This window comes from Mangifera indica, chromosome 6, assembly GCF_011075055.1.
Source record: "Mangifera indica cultivar Alphonso chromosome 6, CATAS_Mindica_2.1, whole genome shotgun sequence".
Lineage (NCBI taxonomy): Eukaryota > Viridiplantae > Streptophyta > Magnoliopsida > Sapindales > Anacardiaceae > Mangifera > Mangifera indica.
In genome coordinates, this window is record NC_058142.1 from 2,862,717 (window position 1) to 2,889,831 (window position 27,115).

The 27,115-nt window shown below is 32.5% G+C and overlaps 4 protein-coding genes across 4 annotated transcripts; 1 reads left to right on the forward strand and 3 right to left on the reverse strand.

The window, feature by feature from the left end:
- Positions 1-355: 355 nt before the first annotated feature.
- Positions 356-2,598, forward strand: LOC123218481 (30S ribosomal protein S5, chloroplastic). The gene is made up of 2 exons (XM_044639945.1): positions 356-1,046; positions 2,168-2,598. Exons 1-2 carry the CDS (start codon positions 397-399, stop codon positions 2,415-2,417), a joined length of 900 nt encoding a protein of 299 aa, XP_044495880.1. The 5' UTR covers positions 356-396; the 3' UTR covers positions 2,418-2,598.
- Positions 2,599-3,307: 709 nt separating this feature from the next.
- Positions 3,308-6,266, reverse strand: LOC123218483. The gene is made up of 3 exons (XM_044639946.1): positions 6,075-6,266; positions 5,824-5,981; positions 3,308-3,803 (listed from the first exon to the last, which is right to left on the reverse strand). The coding sequence occupies exons 1-3, from the start codon at positions 6,153-6,155 to the stop codon at positions 3,707-3,709; spliced, it is 336 nt and encodes a 111-aa protein (XP_044495881.1). The 5' UTR covers positions 6,156-6,266; the 3' UTR covers positions 3,308-3,706.
- Positions 6,267-6,802: 536 nt separating this feature from the next.
- Positions 6,803-13,362, reverse strand: LOC123218484 (protein SMG7L-like). The gene is made up of 6 exons (XM_044639947.1): positions 13,170-13,362; positions 11,930-12,067; positions 11,231-11,836; positions 10,995-11,117; positions 10,676-10,884; positions 6,803-9,163 (listed from the first exon to the last, which is right to left on the reverse strand). Exons 2-6 carry the CDS (start codon positions 11,990-11,992, stop codon positions 7,141-7,143), a joined length of 3,024 nt encoding a protein of 1,007 aa, XP_044495882.1. The 5' UTR covers positions 11,993-12,067; positions 13,170-13,362; the 3' UTR covers positions 6,803-7,140.
- Positions 13,363-21,511: 8,149 nt separating this feature from the next.
- Positions 21,512-22,517, reverse strand: LOC123218485 (VQ motif-containing protein 4). Its single transcript, XM_044639948.1, has one exon. It carries the CDS (start codon positions 22,359-22,361, stop codon positions 21,642-21,644), a length of 720 nt encoding a protein of 239 aa, XP_044495883.1. The 5' UTR covers positions 22,362-22,517; the 3' UTR covers positions 21,512-21,641.
- Between the last annotated feature and the right edge of the window lie 4,598 nt (positions 22,518-27,115).

The following is a 27,115-nucleotide window of genomic DNA, read 5'->3' on the forward strand; positions in this document are numbered from 1 at the left end:
TTATATAAAATATATGATTAATACATTCAACAGGTGAAAAAAAGTTTTTAGGCCAAACGTGATGGGAATATATTAATCACTCTTTACTAATTTTTTTTTTAATTTTTAATTTTTTATTTCCTTGAAAAATTAAGTTTAGTACTTTTTGGTATTTTTATTTTTTTAAATTTATAATTCTATTATTCTAGACTAAATTCAGTTAAACGGAAAGACAATGGGCTCATTGTAAAAAAAGGTCGGTGCCATGGGCTTGTGCTGATCCAGTGAAGGCAAGGCGGCAAGAGGAAGGGCCTATACACAATGTAACTTGGGCCTGTGTAACCCTTCACCTTTGGAGACTTTTGGATAAGCCATAAATCTTTCACAGAACCCATCTCTTCAGCACCATCCACGGCAATGGCAGCATCAGCTACGACAACAAAGCCGATTTTCTCCGCTCTTTCTCCGCTCTCTTTATCTCTCCGTACAACTCCACGCCTCTCTGTTCTGTCGTTAAAACCCACAAAACTCCCCAAACTCACTCTCACAACTCGAGCCTCCAGCAAATCGGACGACATTGACACCTTTTTCTTCGACAACTATAATCCTGATGAAGACGACGATTTCGACCCACCTACTCCACCTGAGGACTACACTCCTCCTCCCTACTTTGATGAATACCCCGAAGAAACCGAGGAGGAGATCGCCGCCGCCTACGAGGCCCTGTACGGACCCGCCTATTCGGGAGTCTCTGTTCTTGGAAATGACGTTTATGTGATGGACAAAAATTTGAAAAAAACAACAAAGTGGGGAAAAATTAAGAAGGAGAAAATTAAGGACGGTTTCGAAGAGAGAGTGGTTCAAGTGAGGAGAGTTACGAAAGTGGTGAAAGGAGGGAAACGGTTGCGTTTTAGAGCAATTGTTGTGGTTGGTGATAAGAAAGGACAAGTGGGTGTTGGTGTGGGTAAAGCTAAAGAGGTTATAGATGCTGTTCAAAAATCAGCTGTAGATGCTAGGAAGAATATAATTACTGTACCCATGACTAAATACTTGACCTTCCCACATAGGTAATTATTGCTGATTCTTTTATATTGTTGTTTGCTGTATTAGCTAGTTGGTTGTTGATTTTGGATTGTGTGTTAACAAGTGGGTTTGACCATGAATGTGTATAGAATTTGTAGTCGAACTGATTGGTGATGCAGATTGCTAACTGTGAACTCTAGATTAGGGGACTATGTGTTTGCATGTTGTGTCTATGATTCTTTTAATGTCTCCAAGTTGAGTTAGTATAAGGTCAAACTGAATATAGAGGTTTGAAAATTTTCAATCACTTTGGTGGGAATTTTTTTTATTTAGTCATAAATGCAACTTGAGAATCAGTAATCCTATCAGTGTAGTGATCTATGGTGAATCTCTGGTTTTTGGTCGTTGGTGTTGTTGTAGAGCTTATATGGTAGTTCTAGAATCACAACATTCTATCTGTAGATTTATGTTCCTATTGTGCATATTTTGAAGATATAGATCAGCTAGAACTTAAGATCACAGCAGAGTTAACTTACAATTTGGTTGGTTAAAGAACTGCCTGAATCTGCTTGGTTGTTTCTAGAATTAATTTAAATAATTCTTCTGGGTCTCTTGCATGATTCTAAGTGGTGATGATATATGCAAATCAAATATGGCTTTGAATTCAGTCTGGCAATGCTGAATTACCCTGGTGGAGGCTGAGTAAAGCAAACCTATATGGACGATTACGAAGTTCTTATGGTTTTTTGGCAATTCCATGTACCATTTTAGCCAGAAAGTTATTGAATTTACTTGGCCAAGTAGCTAAGTATACATGTGAAGCTATTAGAAGCTGAGAAATGGAGCTTTGAACACTTTCAAAAAACCAGAGTGGAGTTACCTTCCTTTGAACTCTTCTGTTGCATGATGAGTGCTGTGAACCTTCTGCTTCACATAACTCATCATCAGGAAGTGAAAATATTATGCAAGAAAGAATTTACTGGGATAAAGATTTCTTGACATATTCCAATGTATATGGCCAGAGGATTAGGGAATGTAATTAAAATTTTATCATATTATAGTTGAAGTTAGTAAATAGCTTGTTCTTTTTCAATATGTTTTACTGGTGAAGTACATTCTACGAATATCTGCATGTTATTGATTCTGTTGAGAAAATAAATGGCAGATCTGATGGCGATTATGGGGCAGCCAAGGTGATGCTTAGACCTGCTTCACCTGGTACCGGAGTGATTGCTGGAGGTGCTGTGAGAATCGTCCTTGAAATGGCAGGTGTTGAGAATGCTTTGGGAAAGCAAATCGGAAGTAACAATGCCCTCAATAATGCTAGAGCAACAATTGTTGCAGTGCAGAAAATGAGGCAGCTCCGGGATGTTGCTTGTGAACGTGGGATACCAATGGAAGAACTGTGGAAGTGATTTAGAAGTTGCTTAGTTGATCACTTTATTCTCCCTTTTGTACTGTAGATTCTGTGCAATTTTTGCAATGCAAACAGCCAAAAACAAAATTCAGACATGTATTTTTGGAGCAAATCGGCAACTCAGATTGTATAATTTAATTCAATTTGTTTCCTTTTAATGCAGCATTAAGCTTCTATGATTTTTTCGTTTTTTCAATTTTATCATTAATTTTGCTTTTTGATGTTTTGGTATCAATCTAGGAAAGGTTGCTGATGAATTTTTGGGCTAGTAACTCTTGGTTGTTTACTTTATGTGTAAACAAGAAATGAAGCTGCCATTGGAGCAGTCCTACACTGAGACTTGAGTGTGACTCTGAGAGTCAAGTTATGCGGCTTGCAAAACTAGCGGTACAAAGCAATATAAGCAATATTTTTGCCTTTTTCCTTGTTATAAGGAGTCAGTACCTAATATAATGTACGAAGGTACCATACACCTCTTGTTTATACAAAGGCGAATTAATCCTCTTGTTAATGGGATAAGACACCTTGATAAGTTCAGGATTTGGAATATCAAATATTATTGTCTTTTTTCTCCAATTTTTGCTTGTAGTTGACATGGAAGAAGTCCCTGTTAAGCTTCTTTGATACGCATGCATCAAGTTACCAAGTCTTTCCTCTAAATCAGACGGCTGATTTCCCTTAGAAAGATCTTCCATGTGGAAAAGAACCATAAAGGCAGCCTTTAGAATTTTCTTTTCATCTTAAACGCAAATAGCTACATGACCCGCATAGTTAAGCATGAGACAGCCATTGGCTAAGAATATGAAAATCAAGAAGTTAAGCATCTTCTACTCTGTGATAGATAGGAATGGCATCCAATAACATGAATGAATAAAGGAACAGGAGGAATGAGAAAACCAAGGCTGAAGCTCTATATATATGTTAGTTTTCCAAACAATTGAGATCAAAAGCCACACAAAGATATGAAGTTTCTTGTTCAAGTGCCTTGGTGCTCATGTTTCTGCTTCTTCAAGGGCAAAAACTGCAAACCCAAAGAAAAAATAGAAGAAAAGAAGGACGAAAAGAAGAACCAAACGACAGGCTAATGGCGGCATTTGCTGCAAACCACCGTGATTCTCATCGAAAGTATGGATGAACTAGAATCTTATCTTCTTGTTTCTTTCCAGATGAGTGCATCACATATGTGTCTCTATCTTGCATTTAAATTGTCACAAGTGATCTCTTACGAGTATCTCCTATGTTTATAATGTCTTCACTTTTAATGTTTAAGTAATATTAAAAACAAAACTATTCACTCTTTTTGTTTCTCTGATTATTATTTGGCACCAAGTCCATCTCCTGCATTTGATGTTCAACTGAAACTAGACCAGTTTGCCCAAGAAACCTGCAGTAGAATTCAATCAGTGCCTCAAGAAGCTTCAGCTTAAAAATTTTCAATCACACATGATTAAAGATTTTGTTATGCTCACTATTATATTCAAGAATAGAAATGCATCCTTAAGTTATTATGTCAACACTAGTTGCTATAGATATAAAATGAACTAAGTAGCCTTCCATTTTCTTCTGCCGACAGGCATAAGGAAAGCATGTAACATAACATTACCAGACTACAATCAAAGATATTGATGAGTTTTCAGTTTTTACTGCCTACCTAAATAGTGCCTTTAGCATGCTTTTTTTTGGGTAAGTAATTAATTAAAGTGTTTCTTAAATGTGGCAGAAGCTTGAACTCAAGACTTATCACTAGAACTTCTAATGCTCCACCAGTTTTGCTAACCCCTCTTTTCACCTTTAGCATGCTTGATTAGCCCATGATTTAATAACATGACATCAAAATTACCATGTTAAAAACAGTGAAACCCCGTATAAACAAAAGGCAGACAAAGATATCTACTCTGAGACCAGCCGGAACTATTCTAGAAGCCATAAAGCATAGTCAACAGAATCCATTCCTAGGAACACTTTGAGATAATAGCATATACCCATTGATTAGACAACACTGTCTAAGGACACTATAAGCAGAATAAGGATACAAGGACATAGTATGTATAAATAAATTAAGGAAAGACTAAAGGAGAAAATTATTAAAGAGATGGAGTAAAGGATCACAAAACTGTTTTAATCTGGACCTTGTACATGGCTTATGACTGTTTATATAGATTAAAATGCGGTCCCAAAGGCTACAAGGATAAAAGATATATGCAGGTTTGCACTCTTAATCCAGAAGGGGAAAAAAATCACTAAAAAACAAGGGGCAAAGGAGCATAAAAAAAAATCTGGAATTTATATAGAACTGATAACAGCTTTCATGAGATTTTAAACTTTGTATTTCCCTTATCTAACTGTAATATAACAAAAGTTGCCAATGCCTGAAGTTGACTGTATGAGATAGAAAAACATGGTAAAAGTTTAGTAACAGCCTGCATAACTGCTAATTACATAAAGAAAACAAAATATATATATATATATATATATATTGAAGTCTACTAGAAACAAAGCTTGTTTGATGCAAAAATTCCAATAGAATCCACACAAATATAAGTAGTAAAGAAACATCTCATGTAGCATATAAGAAATGAATGTGCTATAGAACCAGTCATATGTTCATGGAACGGCACCCCTTGCAAAAGAACATAAGGCAATTAGTTCTGTTGTATACAGGTACCAAGACTGAAAACACTATTTTTATGATGAGTAGGACAGAGGGTATATCATTTTGTCAAATTCCATATTGCTAGGAATGACAGTCTGGATCTAGTTATTTAGGTCTTCATATGTGCTTCATTAAAAGACTTATGTTAAGCCTAAAAAGCAAAAGTGTACAGGCTAGAATCAAAGGGCCAATATCTACTTAACCGTTACAATTTACATGTATGAAACACTATGAAAATTTTATCAACGTTTTAGCATTCAGAAAATAGCAAGCCTTAAAAACGTAGAATATCATATGACTTACATGCAAAGCCAAATTATGTTTCTACAACCTGACATTAATGGTTTTTATTCTGCTTCTAGACTATCAATAACCCTATCACCTCAAAAAAATAAAATTAAAAAAAAAAAAACTAAAGATAATCCGCGATTGATATTCTCTCCTACTGAACATTCTATCTTTTCAAAATCAAATTTGCAATATAACTATCACAAGCCTGATCATACTCCACTCCACCCTCAGAATATTAGAGCTATTTAAGGAGCCATAACGCATTGCAAAAGAGAACATCCTTCATAAAACAACATACATAAACAAGAATGATGTTGGCATGCGATAAAACTCAAAGAAAGTGGGAAAAAAAAAAAAAATAGCAACTAATAACAAAATTGCAAGTTCAGGGCAAGCAAAACACAAATAAACAAGTGAAAATTCAAAGAACGGGTTTTTATAAGAAAGAGGTGTAGTATACCAGTTAAGAAGGAAGAAGAGGGAGGCAGCAATTAAAACAAGAAACCCAACATGAAATAACAATGAGGAGTCACTTGAAGCGAATGCTAAGCCCAACATGACAATCAGACATAAACCCAGCATCAAAAACGCTGATTTTAGGGTAGTCCATGTGGGACCCTGAAATCAAATTAAAAGCAACAGAAAGATTGATTAACAGTTACCCAAGAAAGAAAACATCGTAATTTAGAGATTAATCATAATGGCACGAACGTTCACACCAGGAGCAAGAGCTCCAAGTAACACTGCTTCTGCTGATGAATAATCTGTCCTTTTGTATTGTTCGTTCTCCATTTTTGCCTTTTTAGATCGGAAGTTACAGCGCTTGTGCGACAGAGTTAGAAGACAAGGAAAGATGAGTATAATTGGGCCAAACTGCCGGATTTGATTGCCCAAGCGAAGGTTAAATGGAGCTTGTATTTAACTGAAGACAATTATTAACAGAAATTTCAAAATTACCATACTTATGTGAAAAAATAAATTATAATTTTTTGCAAATTAATTATTTTAACCACCTGTACCTAATGAAGAGTTTTCAAATCCTTTCTGTTATCTATCTGTATAAAAAGACGAAAAGTTTTTGAATTCTTACCCTTTCTGTTATTTGTCTGTATAAAAAGACGAAAAGTTTTTGAATTCTTACTCGTATCCTAAGAATTAGGGGCAATTATTATATATTTAAATTCTTTTTTGATCAAATTCGCAAAATAATATTCCAACTATTAGAGATATAAGTCCAAGCGAAAGAAATCTGAGTTTGAATTTTTATCACACTTACGAAATTTTAACTTATCTAATACAATAGTTATAACTCTAATCACTATATCCTGAGTTTATCCGTCTAATAAATACAAATGAAGTCGTTGATCAATAAAAAATAAAAAATTGAAATTCTTTCTAAAATTGTAAATAATATAACCAAGAAGGCAAACACCCAACAGTTGACAGAAGCACATTAAATATATCAGTGGTTACATTATTACTACTTCTTAACACATTGGATACAAAATCATTCCACTAATTCCAATCATCACAATTATTTTCTTGGGCTTGGTCTAGCTTTGCATACTTGTTGGAAAATTAACATCAACAATCTAGATGCTATTGCTATGTAAAGAGTGGGATCTTCTCCACAAACTTTCTTTAATTTAACACCTATTTCAGATATCAAAGTACAATATAAATATTCACATATTGGCTAAATTCATACAGCCTTGTTAACTTCTTCAAATTGACTTACCATACCAGTAGGATACTCATATCAACATGTACAGAACTTTCAGTTTCCCATATATGAAGGACTTCTCAGGGTTGAATCCTGACGGACTAACCATTCTTTCTGTTTCAGATACTGCAAAAGCGGCTGTGGCTCCTCTCTGAAGTCTGTTGCAACACCACAACCATAAGGGGGCAGTCTCTGGTAACCATGAAACAGTTTATCCCTTCTGTGTTCATCTGCATCATGAACTTGGTGGAACCCTGGATGCAACGGTGTCGTATAAATCATTTGGTTTGAAGCCAAAGGAGCTTCCCACTGATTAGAAGGAAAAAAACAGGAAGCATCTTGCCCATTAAAGTTGCCAGAGTTCCTGGGAGCATAAGAATGCAGAGGCCATGAATGGCTATTGGCCCTATCAAGACTCTGATTTTCTCTGTATTGACGAAGCCATTCAGATGAAGACATTCCACGGAATGGAGGGTATCCATCCTCGAAACTAGGAATGGCAGAACCATAATAAAGTGGATCATGAGTAGCACCCCAAGTTGGATAGCTGCTTAATTGTAATGCATCAACATGGGAACCTGTTTTATTGATGCTCCCTGTGTTATTGAAGTTGGAAAATCTCGGTTGAACAGCATCAAACCAAGCAGCATTGTCAGGCAATAATGGGGCTGAAGGCAATGGAACTGAATAAGGAGAGGAGTAACAGTTGCTTGCATAATCTTGCCTAGAACCAATAACAGAACCTTCATGTCCTCTGATGGAAAGACCAGATAAAGAAGTAGAAGCTATTTCATCTATAGGGCTTAAACCATGTTTATTTATATCACTTCTCCCTTTTTCTTTATCATTATCAACAATTCCTCTATCAAAGACCCAAGCGCTGAGGGAGGGAGGCCCAGCAGAGACAGGGGTTTGAAAAAATGAGTGTGTACCAGATTCCTTTACAAGAGAAGACTCCAGCTGCTTAAATGGTGCGTTGTCAAAATGAAACTCTGAAGGATAATAACCCTGGCTCTGGTTTTGTGCTATAAGCAGTGATGTGGCACGACGCAAGCAGTCATCAGGAGATGCATTCTGCTCCTCTATGTCCTTTGGACATTCTGACTCTTTTTTATGGATAGAAGGATAGAGTGGTGCAGAATTATATCTTGTAAGAGGCTTGAAAACAATGACTTCTTCCTCTTCCACGGCAGCAGATTTGTTATCCACAAAAGAGCTACTTGAGTTTTCCCCAAGGCTTCGTTTATCACAATCCTCTGCAGAATTGAATATATATTGTTCAGGCTCTTTCACTTTCAGATCAGTGGTCAACTCTACTTCTGACTTTCCTCCATCTGAGTTTACATTTGAATCTGCTGCATAGAATTTTGTTTCTGATTTGTCATAGATTATCCATCTATGAGAACCATTTAATCGGTTTGCAATCTTCATTGCAGCATTGATTATACGGTCAGCACGACACTTAGTTCCACTTTCCAAACTCTGGATACGTCCACAATCAGTCAAGAAATCTAACGCCACATGAGAACAAGATACTGGGGCAAAGCCCCTCAACTCATAGTCTTCCCACAGAGCAGTCCTCACTGGATTTGAGACTTCACCCATAAAATTAAACTGCTTTAGAAGGCCAACTAAAGCGCCAAAAAAGTAAGACATAGCACTGTGAACTTTGCCGTCAATCCCATGTGCTTCTACTTCATCAAGCATTGGCACCAACCACTCCACAAAAACAAGTACAGCAGGTAAAAGGGGACAAGAATCCAACGGATTTGACTTCAAACACCTATCAACAAGGCGCCCCATGAAAATGAATGTGACAGTCAATGCAAATCTTGTCAACTCAAGCTCCTGTAAATCATTTTTATCTTCTGACAGTTTTGTTTCACTGATAATAAATACCTTCTGCACAATAAAAATAAATATAGAAACCACTTGAAGGGCTCTGAAGGGGCCTGTTATAGCTGAACCCATCAGCTCATAGGACGCCAGCATGGCTACCAGTTTTGTATCATCTAGTTCCAGCATTGAGTCCAAGTCTCTCATCATAGATGCAAAAGTACAAGGGAAGTCCTCCAAACTGCATAGCATCAAAATAAGGTAGAAAACATCAACAAGAAAGGGAAAGAGGAATGTGCATACAAACAGTAGCGTCTAACATTGAATGGTATTTCAATGTCTCCCATACTCATTAGGGGGATTGAAAAGAAAGTCTATGAACAGTAAGGCATAGTAGCTTAAGACTAAGTGCCAAGCATGATTTTGACTTGTCCGCATATTTACAGTACAGTTTGCAGTGATGTTTATCTGAGGTAATGCTTCTGGTTTTTCTAAGGTTGTGACTTCAGCCAGCTTAATGATTCCTGGATATCATTTTTAAGTCCTTTAATATCATTTAAAGCACATTTTTTACATGAAGAAGCAGTGTATATATGTAACAAGTGCTAAAGAAATTACTGCCACTAATCCTACAATCCTGGGTTTTCAAAACATTTGCTTTTCTTCTAACAGCTTTAAGTATCACACATGACCATATACTGCAAAATTAAATTCTGTCCAATTTTAAAAGGCTAACCATTATATATAAATGGCTAAAAGATAAAAACCATTTTTTAAATTCTCTAGCAACAATTCACAAAAGATTTTGAAGATTGAACGATAAAGCAAGATTAGTTTATAATAGGAGATAAGCAAATGGTAAAAAGGGGAAACTAGGTGCAATTCCATAAAATTCAAAGAGGTAGGCATCCAACAAGATATAACTTGAAGATATTTCTATTTTAAGAAATTACTAATAGACAGCTACAGTGAAACAAGAAACTTCAGGGGAAGGTAAAAGAATATATAAACAGAAGATACAGTTTGCATAAGAAGTATGCCTACATGTTTTTCCAAATGAGCAAAAGGCAGTAACTACTTATGTTACAGTTTCACTCAGTTAAGGAAAAAAACAAATTACTCAAATCCACTGCAGCTGAGAAACTATATGAAGAAAACACTCATTGTAAAAAGTTGACTCAAAGGCAACTAATGGTCTTTTGATTCGAAGTTTCTATATAACTAATCCATCCATATATATTTAAGAATTGATAGGCTAATGTTTTTAAGGGAATATTTACACACTCTTCATGAATGATGGTACTACTATAAGATTGAGTCATTTCATAATAATAGTTAAAGCCCTATGTCTGTTTAAAATTCCCAATTTTGACAAAATCATATGAGCTCTCAGGCCTATATTTTGCACCTAATAGAAATGGAGACACGAGGAGATATCAGATCAAGAGTTGGTTAATTCTAGTAACATCTCTAGCACCAAAGTGCACATATTCACACCTTTTCAACATGAAAGAATTTCTACTTTTGCTTAATTCAGGTTATGATGATATAATTTGGTTAGGGAAAAAGGTAGGATCAGAGGGGCTATCATAAACGAATGTGTATCAAAATGGGGAAATATCAATACAGTAAGCGAAATTCAGTATAAGTGCATTCAATATATATGCAACTAAGGAAACTATATAAATCACAATCATACAAGTAAATTTAAAATGAACTAAACCTGTTGAAGTAAAGTTGCTTCAATTAGTACCTGGATTTTATGAAAAAGAAACTCATTGTTCTAATGACAAGTGACCAGAAAGCTGTCTCCACAGAGAAAATATTTTCAGCTTTCAACATGTTGCAACTTGAAACATCAGTACTTGATCGTGATTTAATCTGACCACTGCTTCTTTCAGAAGGTTTTAAGAAATCAAAGCAGGCCTCTCGAGAAAGGGAATGCAAATCTGATGTTCTGTTCTGTAATACCATAAGAAGCACTTGAGAACTGCCAACAACTGATAATAGAACTTAATATGAAGAACAATAAAATCTATTGAAGAGAAACAGGAAAAAAAATCAAGTCTTACCCTTTCAAACAGTAAAATGAGATTATTAAGAGCATCGGGAAAGGGTTCTTTAACAGCTAAACTTCTTATGCAGTGATACAAAGCAAGGAAGTCATCACCAACATAAGTTGCCAACACTGCCAACTAAAGATGAACATGATTAACAGTATAAAAGCTGAATTAGTAGCATTGTATAGTCATTCATATAAACCTATATAGCAACACAGATTCCAAGTCCAAAAAAGATAGTGAAATACCTGATTTTGGGGGTTTCCACTATCTGGGCAAATCATTGTAGCTTCCAAGTAGTAGGTGGCTGCAACTGACCAATTGTGTTCTTCTAAACCAAATTTTCCGTACTGCTCTTTGTACCTAGCAAGATCCCCAAGACAAACTAAAAAGCGATGGCATAAAAATTGGCATTTCTGCAATTTTTTTGGTTCAACAGTCATGAAGATGCCATCTTTCTTAAAGAAGGAATATTCTTCTGGGAGCCCATAACATCTTCTAATTTTTACTATCAGATTTTGATAAAATTCAATTGCTTCTGACAAAAATGATTTGAATCCTTCTATATGATTGTCATAGCTTTTCTGCAAGTTTGCAACACTTTTCAGCACTGTGAATGTTGTATCATCTGAATTACCAGAACTTTTCTTTATTCTCTTGCGAAATTCATCAATGTGCCTATAATGAAGTTTCCAGAGAGAAAATTCAACATCCTGAAGCTCTGCCTGATCATAATCATTCAGTAGAATTTTCTCATAACTTGAGCAGACTTTGTGGTACAACTCTTTAACATCCAAGTTCAATAAACCTTTTGAGTAGATCAACGTCCATAACTGTTTTTCTGTATTAGCAACCTGAAATCAACACATTACTAGAGTCAAGAGTAAACTAAAATGAGCAAAAGCTTTCTATTAAACAACCACAAACAACTGCAGAGAAAATTGTACCTCAACAAGTACATTGGGTTTTCCTTTCTGATATTTAAGGGAAACAGGCGAATTGCTGCTCATGATTACAGGTGGAAACTTCTCTGGGGCCACTCTGTGATCTCAGCATAGAATATTCACATTCATTGCAAATTTGGCCTGTCAATTGATGATGCAACCATCAGGCAATGAAAGAGATTAAGCCAATTCACAACTAAAAAAATCTGAAGAACATGAACAGACAGATTTGATTTTTTTTATTTTAATTTAAAAGTTGCATTTCATTGCAATTCTAGTCATGTGCAAGTAAAATTTAAGCAACAGAATATTTCAAAGTCCAGACTAAAAATGACATCAGAGAAACCATCCGCTAAAAGGCATTTGGGACAAATTTGATCTGATTAACATTAATTAGTATTCATGATAATAAACCCATCCTCTAGAAAGCTTTCTTACATCACAACCATAGCAATTGTAAAACTCAGTAGCAAATTGTACTTGCTCAGTTTCTTCGTAAAACACAAAGGAACTGCTAGTTTTTCTGAAAGAACATCTAGACACCTTCAAACTATTAAGAGCACGAAACACATTCAGCATTGAAAGCACTTAAAAGAAGTTACATTACAGATATGCCAACTAAAGAAGAAACCTCATAAAAAGAGCAATTTGGAGTCGATCCAGTGTTAGTATAACAAACAAAAACACATAAACCCCCAAAATTCAGTGAGTAACTACTATAAACTGAATTCTACGAAATTATCAAGCGAATGAGCAAAACCCTGCGAGAATTTAACTTTATGAAGCATAAACTTTTCCAGGAAGACGATGAACGAAGAATGTTAACAGCAAAAACTTTAAACATACAACATACAGAAATGGGGTAGTTTGACTTTGAGTAATCAAAATTAATTAAACAAAAGGCATGTTTTCCACCACCCAGATACCAATCCAGCAAAGGAAAAGCCATGAAACAGGAACATGAACATGAAAATAATGATGAAACCCACATGAACTAAAAGTCAGGAAGTTTACTAAAACATGAAAATCATCCCATAAAGTTCAAGCTAACAAATAAACAACACCCTTCGCAAACAATAGCAACACTCAAAAGGAAAAAAAAAAAAAACATGTCAAATTGAACAACAAAGGCAGAATATAAGGCGCCAAGAAATCACCAAAAAGAAAAGAATTGCAGAAGAAAATAGAACAAAAGGATCACTTATAAAACGCAGAAACAAAAACACCAAAGTTAAAAACTTACAGCGAGAGTTTGAAGCAGACTGACAGAAAACTAGCCAAACAGAAGCACAGAAACAAGAGAGAGGGGAAGCAAGAAAGAAGTTAGAAAAGAAGCTGCAAGAAGTATAAAGACCCCTCAGTTGTGTGAATCAGACAAAGGAAAAGGTGGCTGATGCTGAGACTCAAGAAAGAGAAAGACCAAAAACCATCCAACCAATTTTTTTGTTTTTTGTTTTAAGTAATTTTAATTATTTCAAATTAATAATAATTAGCATCATAAAGACAAGAATAAATTAAAGTAAATAATCTTGAGTGAATGAAGGGGATCCCTTGCAATTTAAGCTAAGCCATCCTTTTTGTCTCACTCTTTATAAAGATATATACTATTTTTAGTCATTTTTAAAATCTCCTTCTTTTTATGTAAAATTTTATTTAAGGCCAAAGGATTATTTTCCACTCCAATTTTCATACCATCTTCTAATACACACATATAAAGTTTAAAAAATTTAAAATCTCGTTTATAAATTAGTTAAAATTAAAATTTTTTATTAAAAATATGAATAAAATCATCATTTTATTAATAATATTAAAAATATATAAAATTCATTACATTTCTTTTATAAATTTTAAAAACTAATAATTTCACTACTATTTAAAGTTTTTAATTTTAAAAAATTATATTTTTCTTTTCAAATCTTAAGATTTTTTTTTCATCTCCAACTACTATTTTCGACATTGATGAGCTTCCCTCTACCCCAAATGTTTAATGAGCGTTACATTTTACAATATAGAGGTGGGTTACATTTTACATAAATTTAAAAAATTAATGAAAATTACAAAAATAGAAATGTTTGAAGTAGTTGTTGGGAGTCTCCTCCTTGTCACCCTAGTTAGTAAATATTATCGAATCGAAAAAAATAGTATAAAAATTATATAGATATAATATGATAAATAATAAGATAATTTATAAAAAAAAGTTATCAAATTCAAACACATAAAAAATATGAATATATAGAGGTTTAATATAGTATATCATTAATAATATAATTTTAATATTTTTCATAAATCTTTTGATTAATAATTTAAATGTAAAGTATTTAATTGATAATTAAGTTTAATATAACATAATATATAATTAAGATTCGATCATCATAAAATATTATTAAGAGAGATTATATATTAAAAGGATAAAAAAATTAAATTTTTATTTTATATATTTATGATATTATAATAATTAATTAAAATATAAAACATATTTTTGTATTATAAAAAAATATGCATATATAAAATATATATTTAATACATTATAAATTTAAAAATTTAGGATAATATATTTAAAATATAAATTGAATAAAAATATAAATTAAAAACGAATAATTTATATTTTTTCTAGCTGTAGCTGCCGCCATCAGAATTGGCCAACTGTCGTCATGAACCACGTCGTACTCTGCGACTGCGTTGTTGTCAAATACGGCGCCGAGAAAGTTTGGCCATCATCCACGCAACTTTACTAGCTATTTTTCATTTTTTTAAATTTAATTGTAATAATTTAAAATATATATTTATATATTAAAAAACGTGGGTGAATGGACAGATGAGTGAGATTGACGCGGAAAAGAGAGAGAGAGGCGCTGCTGCAGGGGGAACAGTGGATGTCGTATAACGCACGGTTCATGGGTCCCCGAACGAAGACAATGGATGCAGGGATTGAAATGCTATTTTGACAAGGCCAAAGGACTAGTTCCCACCCAAATATAGTCAAATGATATTTCCATTAGCTTTGAAAATTCTATTTATCCACCCATAAACTATAAACTATTAAAATTAACATGACTCTAATGCTTTAAAATTTTATCTTTTTTTTTTTCATAAATCTTAAAAATTAACCATTTCTCCCATAGATTAAGTTTTAAAAAATAATATTTTCTTTTTAGAGTTTAATTTTTAAACTTCGATACTATCTTCGATGTCATTGTTAGTAGTCTCTCTCTCTCGAAGTTTTTTCTCTTTCTAATGATTTTTTTCCATTCAATTGGACATCCAATTGACATCAAATGAAGCCTAAGAGACAAAAAGCTTTGTCGAAAAAATGAAACTCTTTATCTTCTTACAAGAAGACGTTTGAGAAGACAAGACGAGATCTTTATCTCGTAAGTTTTATTAGATGCTGATCGAGTGTCTAATTAAGTGGAAAGAGATCGTTGAAGAGAGAGAATGTGTTAAGAGAGAGAGGCTACCAAACCTTAAGAAGAAAATATCATTTTTTTAAATTTGATTTAAAAGATAAATTTTTAGTTTTTAAGATTTTAATGAGAAAAAAGATAAAATTTTAATTTATTTTTAATTTTATAAATAACATAATGATTTTATCTTTGAAATTATCAGAAGTGTTAAGATTTTTATAATTTAAAGGTAAAAACTTGATATTAGGGAATTCTTGAGGTGGGAATAAATCCTTAAGCCTTTTAACGATGAAATTAGCCAATTACAATACCAAGTCAAGGCTGACAATAAATACAAACAAACAAAGAACAAAAAAGTTGACAATAGTGTCCCTGCGCTACACACATGGGTCTATTTTTAGTCTATGTCTGTGATTTGAACCATTTAAACCCAATTCAGACGCTTGCCCCGAAATGCTCTAGTTTAAGCAGTAAATTTTTGACATAATGAGTGGGATAATAATGAGGAGGCAACCGTTTCACATTTATACTTAGACAAAAGTCAATTTCTTAGGTGGGAATTATTGGGTTGGAGATTATATTAAATATTATTTTAGATTGATTAGGTTTTGATTTATATATATTTTAGACTTATATTTGTTAATTAGTTGAGGAGATGGACCCTTCTGGGTTGATATTTATGAGATAAATCTAGCTAATACCATTTAGAAAAGGAAAGATTAACAATCGTTTTGAAAAATATTGGACAAATTAATTAATCACATGACTTAAATATTGAAGTATTAAAAATGGAAAGAAGTTTACCAATGTCGTATTAACATCAATTTCTCAATTTATTTTATATAATAATTATAGTGTTAATTATTATATTTAAAATTTTATTTATTTGATATAATAAATTTAATTCAAAAAAATAATTTAATTAAAGTAAAGTGTTTTTTTTTTTGAGAAACCAAAATAGTGGAAATTCATTATTAATTATTCGTTATCTTTTTTAAAGGTCATCCTTTTTTTCCTAAGGCAAAAGACTTATTCTTATTTAAGATTTAGCCCATTTCTTTTTCGATTTTAAAAATCTCAACACCTATTAATTCTTAAACTTCTATTAAAATTGTTAATTAAATATAAAAGTAAAATTATTATTTTAATAATAATATTAAAAAATATACAATTTTATCTCTCAAATTTTAAAAGCTAATAACTTAATTTGTTTAAAGTTTTTCATTTTTAAAATATCATTTTTTTCCTTTTAAACTTACGTTTTTTTTTTTTTGCCTTTCCGACCATCATCTCTATCTTTAATAACTACCTCTTTCCACCCTAAACTGTTAATCGTTGAATCTTAAACCATTTCTTGAATTAGAATAAAATACTTAATACATAATACGAAAAATTAAGTTTTCAATATACGATTTAACTATTATATATTTGTTTATATTTTTTTCTTTGACTTCATGAATAATTAATAGAAAATAGAAAAACAAACAAATGAAGAGCTAAAAAAAGAAAAACTTGATAATTTTATCATAAATAATAATTAAGTGAATTTTTAATGAAATATTTTTGTTTAATAAGTCTATTTTTATTTTTTTTTCTTAGCCCTAAATATCGGAGGCAACTAATTCGCAGAAACTGAGGAGGAGTAAGAGGAAAAAAACGGAGAACCTATAATTAGTTTAGGTTAAATCAAATAATTAACAGCCACTAAATTAAATTAAATTTTCTAATTAAATCCTTTTTTTATGCGAAGAATTTGAGAACCACCTCTTTATATTCACTGCAAAACAACCTCTTTATATTCACGAAGAGGAGGAAAACACCATTAATTTCGTCTATTGAAGTTGTGGAAAAATCATGAGTTCTAAGCTACTGTTGATCTTCCTCCTCTCGGCGGTGCTGATGGTGGCCGAATTGACCACCTTCAACGAAGCCGCCAGCGTGGATCATTTCACGAGGGAGATGTTGGATGAAAACTCAATGGAGTCTTGGAGTGGCCGTCGACAACTCGGAGGAAGGTCGACGTATCTGAGTTACTCAGCCTTATCAGCCGACAGTACTCCTTGTAGAACTCGTGGTAAATCTTACTTCAATTGTAGAAATGGGGCTAGGGCTAAACGTCGCTAAGATTGGTTCCAACAATAAGTGGTTGAATGTGCAAGACGAATTATGAATGTAATGACTATATCTATATATATATGTATTACCAACACATGTCCTTGGGTAAAGAATAAAGAATTAGAAAAAAAAAAAAATGTTGATATTGGGTTTTCTCATACCTAAAAGTTCCATTTCAATGCAAAATGTTTCCAAATTTAATAATAATATATAAAAATAATGATTTTGTATAGCAAATAGTATATTATATCGTATATCAAAAAATTAATTTTACGTATTATATATCAATTATTGTATGATATAATTTTTAAAAATAAAATAATAAAAAAATAAAATTGACATATTATTATTTTGAAAAATATAACAAACATCTTTGAAAATTTAAAACTTTTATATACACTCCGATTATATTATTACTATTTTTAAAAGTATATTAGCCTTGTTGTTCTTGTAGTCATGCCCTGCCATAACATGATCAAACTTCTTATACGGTTGCCTCAAAACTTATTTCTAACTTTGAACCCATATAGGCTTCTCTACTTTGCAAACATAATTTTCTTTCTTTTCCTGCAAGTCAACATGAAGGAAAATCAATCTTCACAAAAGATTACTTTTAAGTTTACCCTTCTTTTATTAAAGCCTAACAAGTTAACAACCAATCAAATTTATACCATGGATGAGAGAAATGCTCTATTCTTGCTTTATCCATAAACCCAATACTTTTTCAAATCTCTCCTACCTTTTGGCAACTTCACCAACTTAAAGGTTTGCTTGTCGTGCAAAAAATTTGTCTTGTCATTCATTACTTCAGCCCACTTCTTTCTACAATCTCCTTATAAATCCTAGGTTTCTACTCCATCGGTCAAAAGCCCATACTCATTAGGAGAATACCCGGTAGAAAGATGCCGGTCTTTATAGACCCCTCCTAGTTGGAACTTCTAGTAGAATAGTGGGTAGTTGTTGTTGATCATCAATAGCATCATTTGTAAGAGTACCTACGTAATCTATCTTGACGGCAATGGCAACTGTTTGTGCCTTATTTGCTTACCAAACTCCATGCTAAAAACGTGGTCAACCTTATTACAATTGTAGGGCTGGTGCTCAGGCTAATTCCTCTCAGGTTAATTCTCCCCAAATTAAGTGGTTGAATGGGCAATGAACGGTGAGAGATAGAGAAAGTGAATGGATCAATGTCCATCACTGTATCCATACATGTATTAGTAACCTGAAACCAACGCATTCCTAGTGCATGGAATAAATTGAAACAAGAGATAAAAACTTGTTGAATTCTGCCAACATAAAGAGGATGATCGGCCATCAACCTTCCTTTACAATCTTTAAGAGCAATATGATTTGTATCCAATTTTAAGTATCTAATTGAATATTCAAATAATATGTTATTATTGTGATTAAATATAACTTTATTTTTAATTCAAAATTATTCAATCACATAATAAAACATTTTTTAGATACCCAAACTTTATATACATAGTTTTATTAAAATTTTAATATATATATAGAAAGAGACACACACACACACACACGAAAAAACAAATGTTAAATCGTTGACTTTATCATAAAAAATATGATCTTAGACATTAACCTTTTGCTATTGAAGATTTACAAATCTTTCCGACTTTTTTCTTTGGTAACCAGAAACATCGTCCGTATTAATCAAACAGGTAAACCCATCGGATCTTATATATTCTCTTAATTACACACACAAGATATTTGACCTTTTTTACCTAGAAGGCTTCTTGATCAAACTGGGCATCCAAAGTAATTGCTTGCATGAAATGGTACACCAATGTCTTCAATTTGCAGCCCTATACCGTTAGGATATTATAAAAATAATTTGAAAAGCATCTATAATGAGGTTAAATCAAGTTAGAAAATGAAGGGAGATTATGTATCTAATCTCTCTGAAAAATAAATAATAATGGAAGTAAGCTTTTTCCTTTTTAACAAAGAAATAGTATTTGACTCAAACTGATTTTCGAGACTTTACTGATAAAATTTTAAATCTTTATTTTTGTATATGAAATTTCTCTCGTTTATTATTTGAATTGTTCTTATTTTGCCCATTAAGTTATCTTGAGAGTCAAAACGTAACATTTTATATAGGGTTAGAATTTTATCTTTGACGGAGAGCCCTCCACCATGTAATGCCTATCTAGACATTTCTAGTGTCCAATTTTCTCGTGTTAACTTCCTAGAAACTTCAAGGCGCCTTCATTTTCACATTGTCAAACTTTGACTACTATTTATGAGCCATTAGCTAGCCATACATTGTCGATAAGTAGTTGTCATTACATGGACAGTGCACGTGAAGAAGACGGATTTCCGAAATTAAATATTTGACAAGGAGGAAGAAGAAGAGCGCAAGGATGATGATTGGGAAACAGGAACAATGCACATGGAAGTTTGAAAGGGGAAAATGAGTGTAACGCACACAAGAAAAAACAAAAACAAAGAAGACAAAGCATAAGAGGCCAGTGGGCAGTCTGTTTTTACGGCCTTTTACCCATTGAATCAGTTTCACTCTCTCTTCTTTCATCATCACAAGACCCACTCACTGTCACTCCCACACCTGCACTTTCTCATGCCCCCAGTTAGTCAAAAAGTTAACAGCCTCGAGTGTTAGATTCAAAGAAAGAAAGACCCGCATAAAACAGAGTTCAATTCAAGGGATAAAAAATTTGAACTCCCTATATAAAAAGGTTTCTAATTAAGATGATAAATCAAAATTAAACTTTTAATTTTAAAAAATAACTTACAATGCATGTGAAATCTTAAAGTGAAGGAGCTTGATTTTAAGACTTGGTCATGTCATATTAAAATTAAACTTTTCATTTACATGATATAGTGATTATAAAACTATTCACATTTCACTTATTCAATATGATTAATTCAATTTTAAATAAACAATTTGATTTAAATGGGGGGTTTTTTAATAAATTTTTTTATATAATATCTGAAATTTTAAGTATTTAGTATATTTGATTTAACCCATCAAATAGGGTTTTCAATAAAATTCCCCAGTTAAGTAATGAAAGCACCCCACTTGTTTGGTTTATTTCTTCGCACACCAATTCAAAAGACTGGTTTTTGCTTTTTTAAATGTCCACTCACTCAATTCAACTAGCTACCAAGAATGGGACCATTTCTTTCCCTTTCATTCCGCGGTTCCTAATTATCCAAGTGGGTCCTTCATTAATTGTGTTCAAATTCAACCATCTTCTCTCCCCACCTTGCAATTCCACCGTTTCAATCATCAAAATCCAAATCTTCATTAAGCTAACCTAAACCCTAGATTGACTGGGACCCAACCATCAAATCTCCACTGTTGAATTTCCATTCCACCATCACCTTTGATAGACAATAGTAGATCTAACCAGCGTCCCAGATGAGGAAGGTGTGCACCCAGCCAATGATGATATAAAGTGAAAAAAAAAAAAAAGATGCACATATATTCATTGAACGACTCCTCCAATTTGGCATCTTTTTAAATCACAAAGCAAAAACAAAACAAAAGAGTCAAGATTCCTTGCCCATTTATCTACACTATCATTGACAGCTTGCCAAAGCTAGCTGCTTTTATTTTTTATTTTTTATTTTTTATTTTTTGGCCACTTCGTACAAACAACACTTTTCCCATTTCCCTCTCTCTCCCCCTCTGCTCTGCACCTGCACTTCTTACAATGTTTATTAATTTCTTGAAGTAATGGAACTGAATATTGTTGGATCACAATCATTCATCTCTGCATTCATTGCAATTAAAAAAACCCAATTCACTGAAGTTAAAGTTATTGCTTCTGCAACTTTACAATTTTCCCAAAATAAAAAACTTTCCATCTGTAACAGATCAATTTAACAAGAAATAAATAAGAACCATCTGATACCCTTTTCAATTCGACCAGAAATGGGAAGGAAAAAAATTCTACTCTATGGATTCTAAATGTTACCTCTTAATTATTTTGAGACCCTCTAGTTCAATAAAGCTCATCATCGTACAAACATTCGACAAAGAGAGGAAGACAGAGCGATACAGGTTAAAATTTTACAATTAGAGCAAGACTTGATTTTCTCATTCTCCGCAAATATTCAACATTACAAATTTATTTTTTCTCCCCTCATTACCAACAATACATAAAAATCTTACACCGAAAAAATTAAGAAAAAAAACTCAGAATAATTCAAGAATTAGAAGCTGCAGAACCTGAAACCCTAGGTGAAGTCACTGGAAAAAGTGGCAACAGCCTCGGCTCAGCATCTCGCGGCGTTGTACTCGGTGACGGGTGCAAATAAAACCCCTTTTCTTTAATAGCTTTCTCTTCAGCTTCTCTATCTATCTTACTACTGTCTGTGTGTAAACCACTCTTATTGATATAATTAACGGCTCCGGATCGGTCAAAGGGATCGGGTATCAACGGGGTCACCGGACTAAGCACTAGAGAAGGAAAATCAAGAATACTAGGAGACAGAATCTCGGATTTACGAGGAGAAAACCCGGAGGTGAGAAATGGGTTGGGGTTAAGAGGGTTGATCTTAAGGTTCTTTGGAGAATTTCTACGTTCATAAAGCTTGAAGCCGGATGGTTGTTTTTTGGGTATGGATTTGATGGGAGGGATGCTATGGGTTTTGGTAGAATTGGAATCGGGTTGAGAAGCGGGTTTAGAAGCAAGCTTAGCGGTTTCGGAGGATCCGGTTAGCATTTGAACGACTTGTTTGAAGGAAGAAGTGTCAGCTTGAACAAAAGTGGTGGGGTAGGGGTTGGCAGAGTCGGATCTGGTTATGGGTTTGGGGGTGGGCGGGCTACTGCTGGTGCTGCTGTTCGGGCTGTAGCTTTTGGGTGAAGGAAGGAGAGACGGGTTTAGGCCGTTGTCTTGTTGATGGTGCTTTGGTGAGGCTTCCATGGCTGGTCCTGGTTCCGTATGAGAAAGGAAGAGAGAAAACAGAAGTGGCGATGAGGAAGAAGAGAAGACTTTGAGTGAATTGATGAGATTAGGATGGAAACTGAAGACTTTCTTTCGGTTTGGTAAGAAATGTTTTGGTGGGGGGTTTTGGGCTGGGTTGCGTATCATGTCCCCACGCACTCACTTGCAGGTGTTGAACACCGCCTTTCCCTCACTTTACTCTTTTCTAAATGCTGGTTCGGATTTAAAAGTTAATTTAATTTAAATTCATTTAATTCATATTAAACTAAGTTTGAATGAAAGAGTTTGATTTATTGGAAAATCAATTTAAATTTAAGATAAAAAGAATTCAATTTAATCTAACTTATAAATAGTATAAATAATTTAATTTAATTCAAATTTGATTTATAATTAATTTAAATTATATAAATAAATTATTGAAACAATATTATTTTACTTATTATTAGATAAAAATAAAATAATCTTGTTTTGTTAATAAATTATAAATTCAAAATATAAATTTAAATTAAATTATTTTTATTTAAATTTAATTTAAATTACCTTTAATTTTTATCCTATAAATTTAAATTAAGGGATAATTAAACTTGATATTATCCGTAACACTTTACTCCTTTGTGGCAAAAGTGAAGAGGCGCGTGGAGAATGAGAATGGTGGAGAGTAGAGTGAAAGTCCAACTGGTAACACGCCATTGGAGGTGCATGGAATTTCAGACAAAAAAAGGTAGGGCCATTTGTGTGAGTATGAGAGAGAAATAAAGGAAATCGTCAGAAAAAGTTTCAAATTTTGCCATTGACTTGCGGTGCAGAGAGGGAGGGGGGGGGGGGGGGGGGCCCATTGAGTCTCTCTGACTACGGCAACCTACTTATAATATTATACTAAATGCCCTCTCTTTTTCTCTTTATGTTACAGCATCAAATCACTTTATAAATTAAATTAAAATATTACCTTATGCTATTTTACATATATGATCCTTCCTTTCTTCCTTCCCTGGTCCATATTTATTTATTTATTTGTTTGTTTATTTATTTCTCTTCGTAACAAAATAAAATAAAATAAAATAATCCCTGGTAGGCCCAATCCATGACCCCCTTTGATTATTTCAAGTGTCTTTTGTCTTGTAACTATTTTAAGTACATCTCGGTCAGATCCTATCCTTTCTCAGTATTCTTATGTCCCGCATCGGGCTCTAATTGAGCCAAGCCTCCCCGTGTTCGGCTCCATTTAATGTTGACCAGTTTGTGGACCTTTTGGAAACTGTAATGCTCTAAAGTATTACTTTCTCAATTAACTTTCACCCATATATTTGTATAAATCCATACCAACTCTCCCAAAAATATATCATTAAATGATAGACATAATAAACAAGTATTATAACTAAATTTGCAATTAATTGATCAATTATGTGTTTTAATTAAATGGTTGACTAAATGTCAAATAAAAGCATTGAAGTGAATCTTATTAAATAGAGTAATCTTAATTAAAGAAGACAAAGAGATTAGCTAGTGAGTGGCTTAATGGTGAATTTGTTCCATTAATTGCGGAGAGATCACGTAGTTAGTTGAATTACGTATTCAAAATTTCAATTTTTATAATATATATTATATCAGATTATATAATACGTATTTTTAAAACAAAATAATAAATAAATTAAAGTTTTTTTATATTTTTTATTTTGATTTCTATTCAATTTAATATCACCAATATTTTTAAAAATAAATAAAAAAACCAAATTTACCAAATTAGTACTAGTTTAGTCAAAAAATATATATATATAAACTAAAAATCATAACTAAGTAATGCAATAAAAAATAAATAATATAAATGGGCTTGTGTCACTGTTCAGGCCCAATGAAGCATTCTATGGCCCAATTATGGATTGGATTGGTTTTTCCCATGGCTTCAGTCTAAATTCAAACTTCTTGAACTTGCTCTAAATTATTGCGTTCAATCAATCTATAATTAAGTTAAATAATAGAAGATTAACTTTATATTATATCATTTTCGTTAATATTGCTCTTTTCTTTTGTTTAATTTAAAATAGGACCCATAAAAGACATTTACACGACTCTCAGAAAAGTGGAAAGGGATGAATGATTTTGAGTAACATTGGTTATAGAAAACAAAAATGTTATTCTTTCTTGTGCAACTCCATCATCATTCATCATTCAGTTTCAGTCAATTCTCTGCTCTTTCCTCCATTATTGAATCACCTTAATTATGCCTAGCATCACATATGGACCCATCTCAATTTCATTACCTTCTTTCTCTGATTGAACAATAAGAATTGAACATTCACCTCAGAAACTTTTTCTTTTTTTTTTTTTAAGTAAAAATTATATTAACAAAAGACAATGAAGGGTTCACCAAGGTTAACTGCAAGAGTTCCCAGGTTAACAAAATAAAATAAAAAAAAAAAGGTCCAAAAGACTTGTTCCCTAGGGCCTCAAACAAAGACTGTTCGTCTTTGTCAAATGATTTCGTCTTTGTCTCCGGTTGAAGACAGTCAAAAAGGCAAGGGAGAGAGATCGGAGGAGAGATAAAGGGAAAGGGAGGACGACCAATGACCGGGAAAGAAGAAATCGACGCCAGAAGAAAAAGAACAAACCCTAAGGGAGTTTTTGTCATTTTTCAAACTTTGGCTTGAAAGAAAAATATAAGTTTTTAAATATGGAAAAGAAAAATATAATAAAACTTTAATTTTTTAATAAATAACGATTTTATCTTTAACCCTAACTGAGATTTTTAACAGAGATTTGGTTATAAATAGGTCTTTGGGTTTTTAGAAATTGAAGGGTGAAATACCTTGGGTGGGAAATAATCCTTTGGCCTAAAAAAAATTCCTACAATGATATAATTCATAAGCTTGATAGCAATGGGCACATAAAACACAAAATTACCTACATCAAGAAATTTAAGTGGCCAGCGTATACCAAGAGAGGAAATAGCAGACAGATACAAAAGCAATACCCCCCCTGTTCTACAAGCCTTCAATTCTTCACTTTCCTCTTCTGTAATTGTCTCCAAACCAGGAGAATTAGAGGTTCTAGCTGGGGCAACGGAAAGGGCAAGTGCAACTTCAATCAATAACTCGAGCATTAGATCTCCTTCATCGCAATAAGGAAAATAAGCTATGTTACAATCAAAGTTTTAAAAAGTAATATTTCCCCTTTAGGGTGTCCTTTTTTTTCAGTGATGGTTGACTCCTTTAGTGATCTCCAAACAACGTATCTTCTTTTTTGACATGTCTCTCCTTTCAATGTTATCAATAGAGAGTCTTCTCGATGCCATTGATGAAAAAATCATTAGAGAATTAAGACGATTTGTTTTTGTTTCTAATAAAGACAAACCTTCTTTGTCTTTAGACAATGACAAGGTCTTCATCGACGATAAAAATTTTTTGTGGATAAAGAGTTTTTGTCATCGTTGTTTGATGATTTCTTCATCAATAACATTAGAAAGACCGTTTGTTGACAATATTAAAAAGAGAGATACATTTGATAAGAATAAATAACGGTTGGAGATCATCGGAGAAATAAATCATCATAAAAAAAATATCTTTGAAAAAATATAAATATATAAAATTTTAAAATTAATAAATTTTATTAATTTGATTAACTTTTTAGTGAGTATATAAATTTTTGAAGATTAAAAGAAAAATCTTTAAGTGGATTAAATCCTTTATCTAATTATTAACATGAACTTACCCTTGCACATAAATGACCCGAGTGTGACTCAAAGTTCGTACAATGAGATGATGTTGTCGCGACAAAGCATAGTGAGGAGTATCCATTGGGATGTCCGTGCCATCATTTTGTGGCGGAGCCATCATTTCAACTCAATCTAATTATTAAGCCCCACAATCTTTAACGTCTGTATCTTCCTTCCTTGACCCAAATACGCGCCAAAGACATTATGATATTAATTGTCCCACCAAGGTTAACTTTTAACAGGCTTGTTGAATCATATATTATATTTATATTTTAAATATTATATAATTTTTAAAAAATAAAATAATTTTAAAAATAATATATATCTCGTTATTATAAAAAATATCATATACACTTTTAAAAATTTAAAATTTTTTATATGTGTTTTTATTATATCATTATTTTTTGTAAAAAATATACTGATCCATATTGATAATATTATATCGTATGATACGTCAATTATATCATATTAATTATAATATATTTCATAATATATATCATTTTTTCATATATATTATATAATATTATAAAATACTGATAACGTTGTCACTGAAAATTAACTCACATTTTTATGTCATAATAATTTTATTATTAAAAAATTTAAAAAGTTAAATTAATTTTTTTTAAGAAACTGACCTCAATTAATATTTTAAATATATCATTTTAGCTATTTTATAAATTTAAAAACTTACATTTCATTTATTATAATTTAGATTTAAAAAAGTTGGCTGTGATCTTAGTTAGTAAATACGAAAATAGAAAAAAATGGTACATGAATTATACTAATATAATACGACAAATAATGAAAAACACATTTGTAACAAAAAGCCCCTCAAATTTGCAAACGAGTAAAATATAAAATGTGTATATATGAGTATAATATGACATATCGTCAATAATATATTTATAAAAATATGATAATATCATAATAATTTTAGTACTTTTCATAAATTTCCTATTGAAAATTAATATAATAACTCAAATGTAAAGTATTTAATTAACTATTAAACTTAATATAACAAAAT

Coding starts and splice junctions, on each gene's coding strand:
- LOC123218481 (XM_044639945.1), top strand. CDS start 397: ATGGCAGCATCAGCTACGACAACAAAGCCGATTTTCTCCGCTCTTTCT. Junction 1,047..2,167: donor TACTTGACCTTCCCACATAG/GTAATTATTGCT, acceptor AATAAATGGCAG/ATCTGATGGCGATTATGGGG.
- LOC123218483 (XM_044639946.1), bottom strand. CDS start 6,155: ATGGAGAACGAACAATACAAAAGGACAGATTATTCATCAGCAGAAGCA. Junction 5,982..6,074: donor CTCTTGCTCCTGGTGTGAAC/GTTCGTGCCATT, acceptor ATTTGATTTCAG/GGTCCCACATGGACTACCCT. Junction 3,804..5,823: donor CTCTTCTTCCTTCTTAACTG/GTATACTACACC, acceptor ATTCTACTGCAG/GTTTCTTGGGCAAACTGGTC.
- LOC123218484 (XM_044639947.1), bottom strand. CDS start 11,992: ATGAGCAGCAATTCGCCTGTTTCCCTTAAATATCAGAAAGGAAAACCC. Junction 11,837..11,929: donor AACCCAATGTACTTGTTGAG/GTACAATTTTCT, acceptor TGTTGATTTCAG/GTTGCTAATACAGAAAAACA. Junction 11,118..11,230: donor GTGGAAACCCCCAAAATCAG/GTATTTCACTAT, acceptor GTTCATCTTTAG/TTGGCAGTGTTGGCAACTTA.
- LOC123218485 (XM_044639948.1), bottom strand. CDS start 22,361: ATGGAAGCCTCACCAAAGCACCATCAACAAGACAACGGCCTAAACCCG.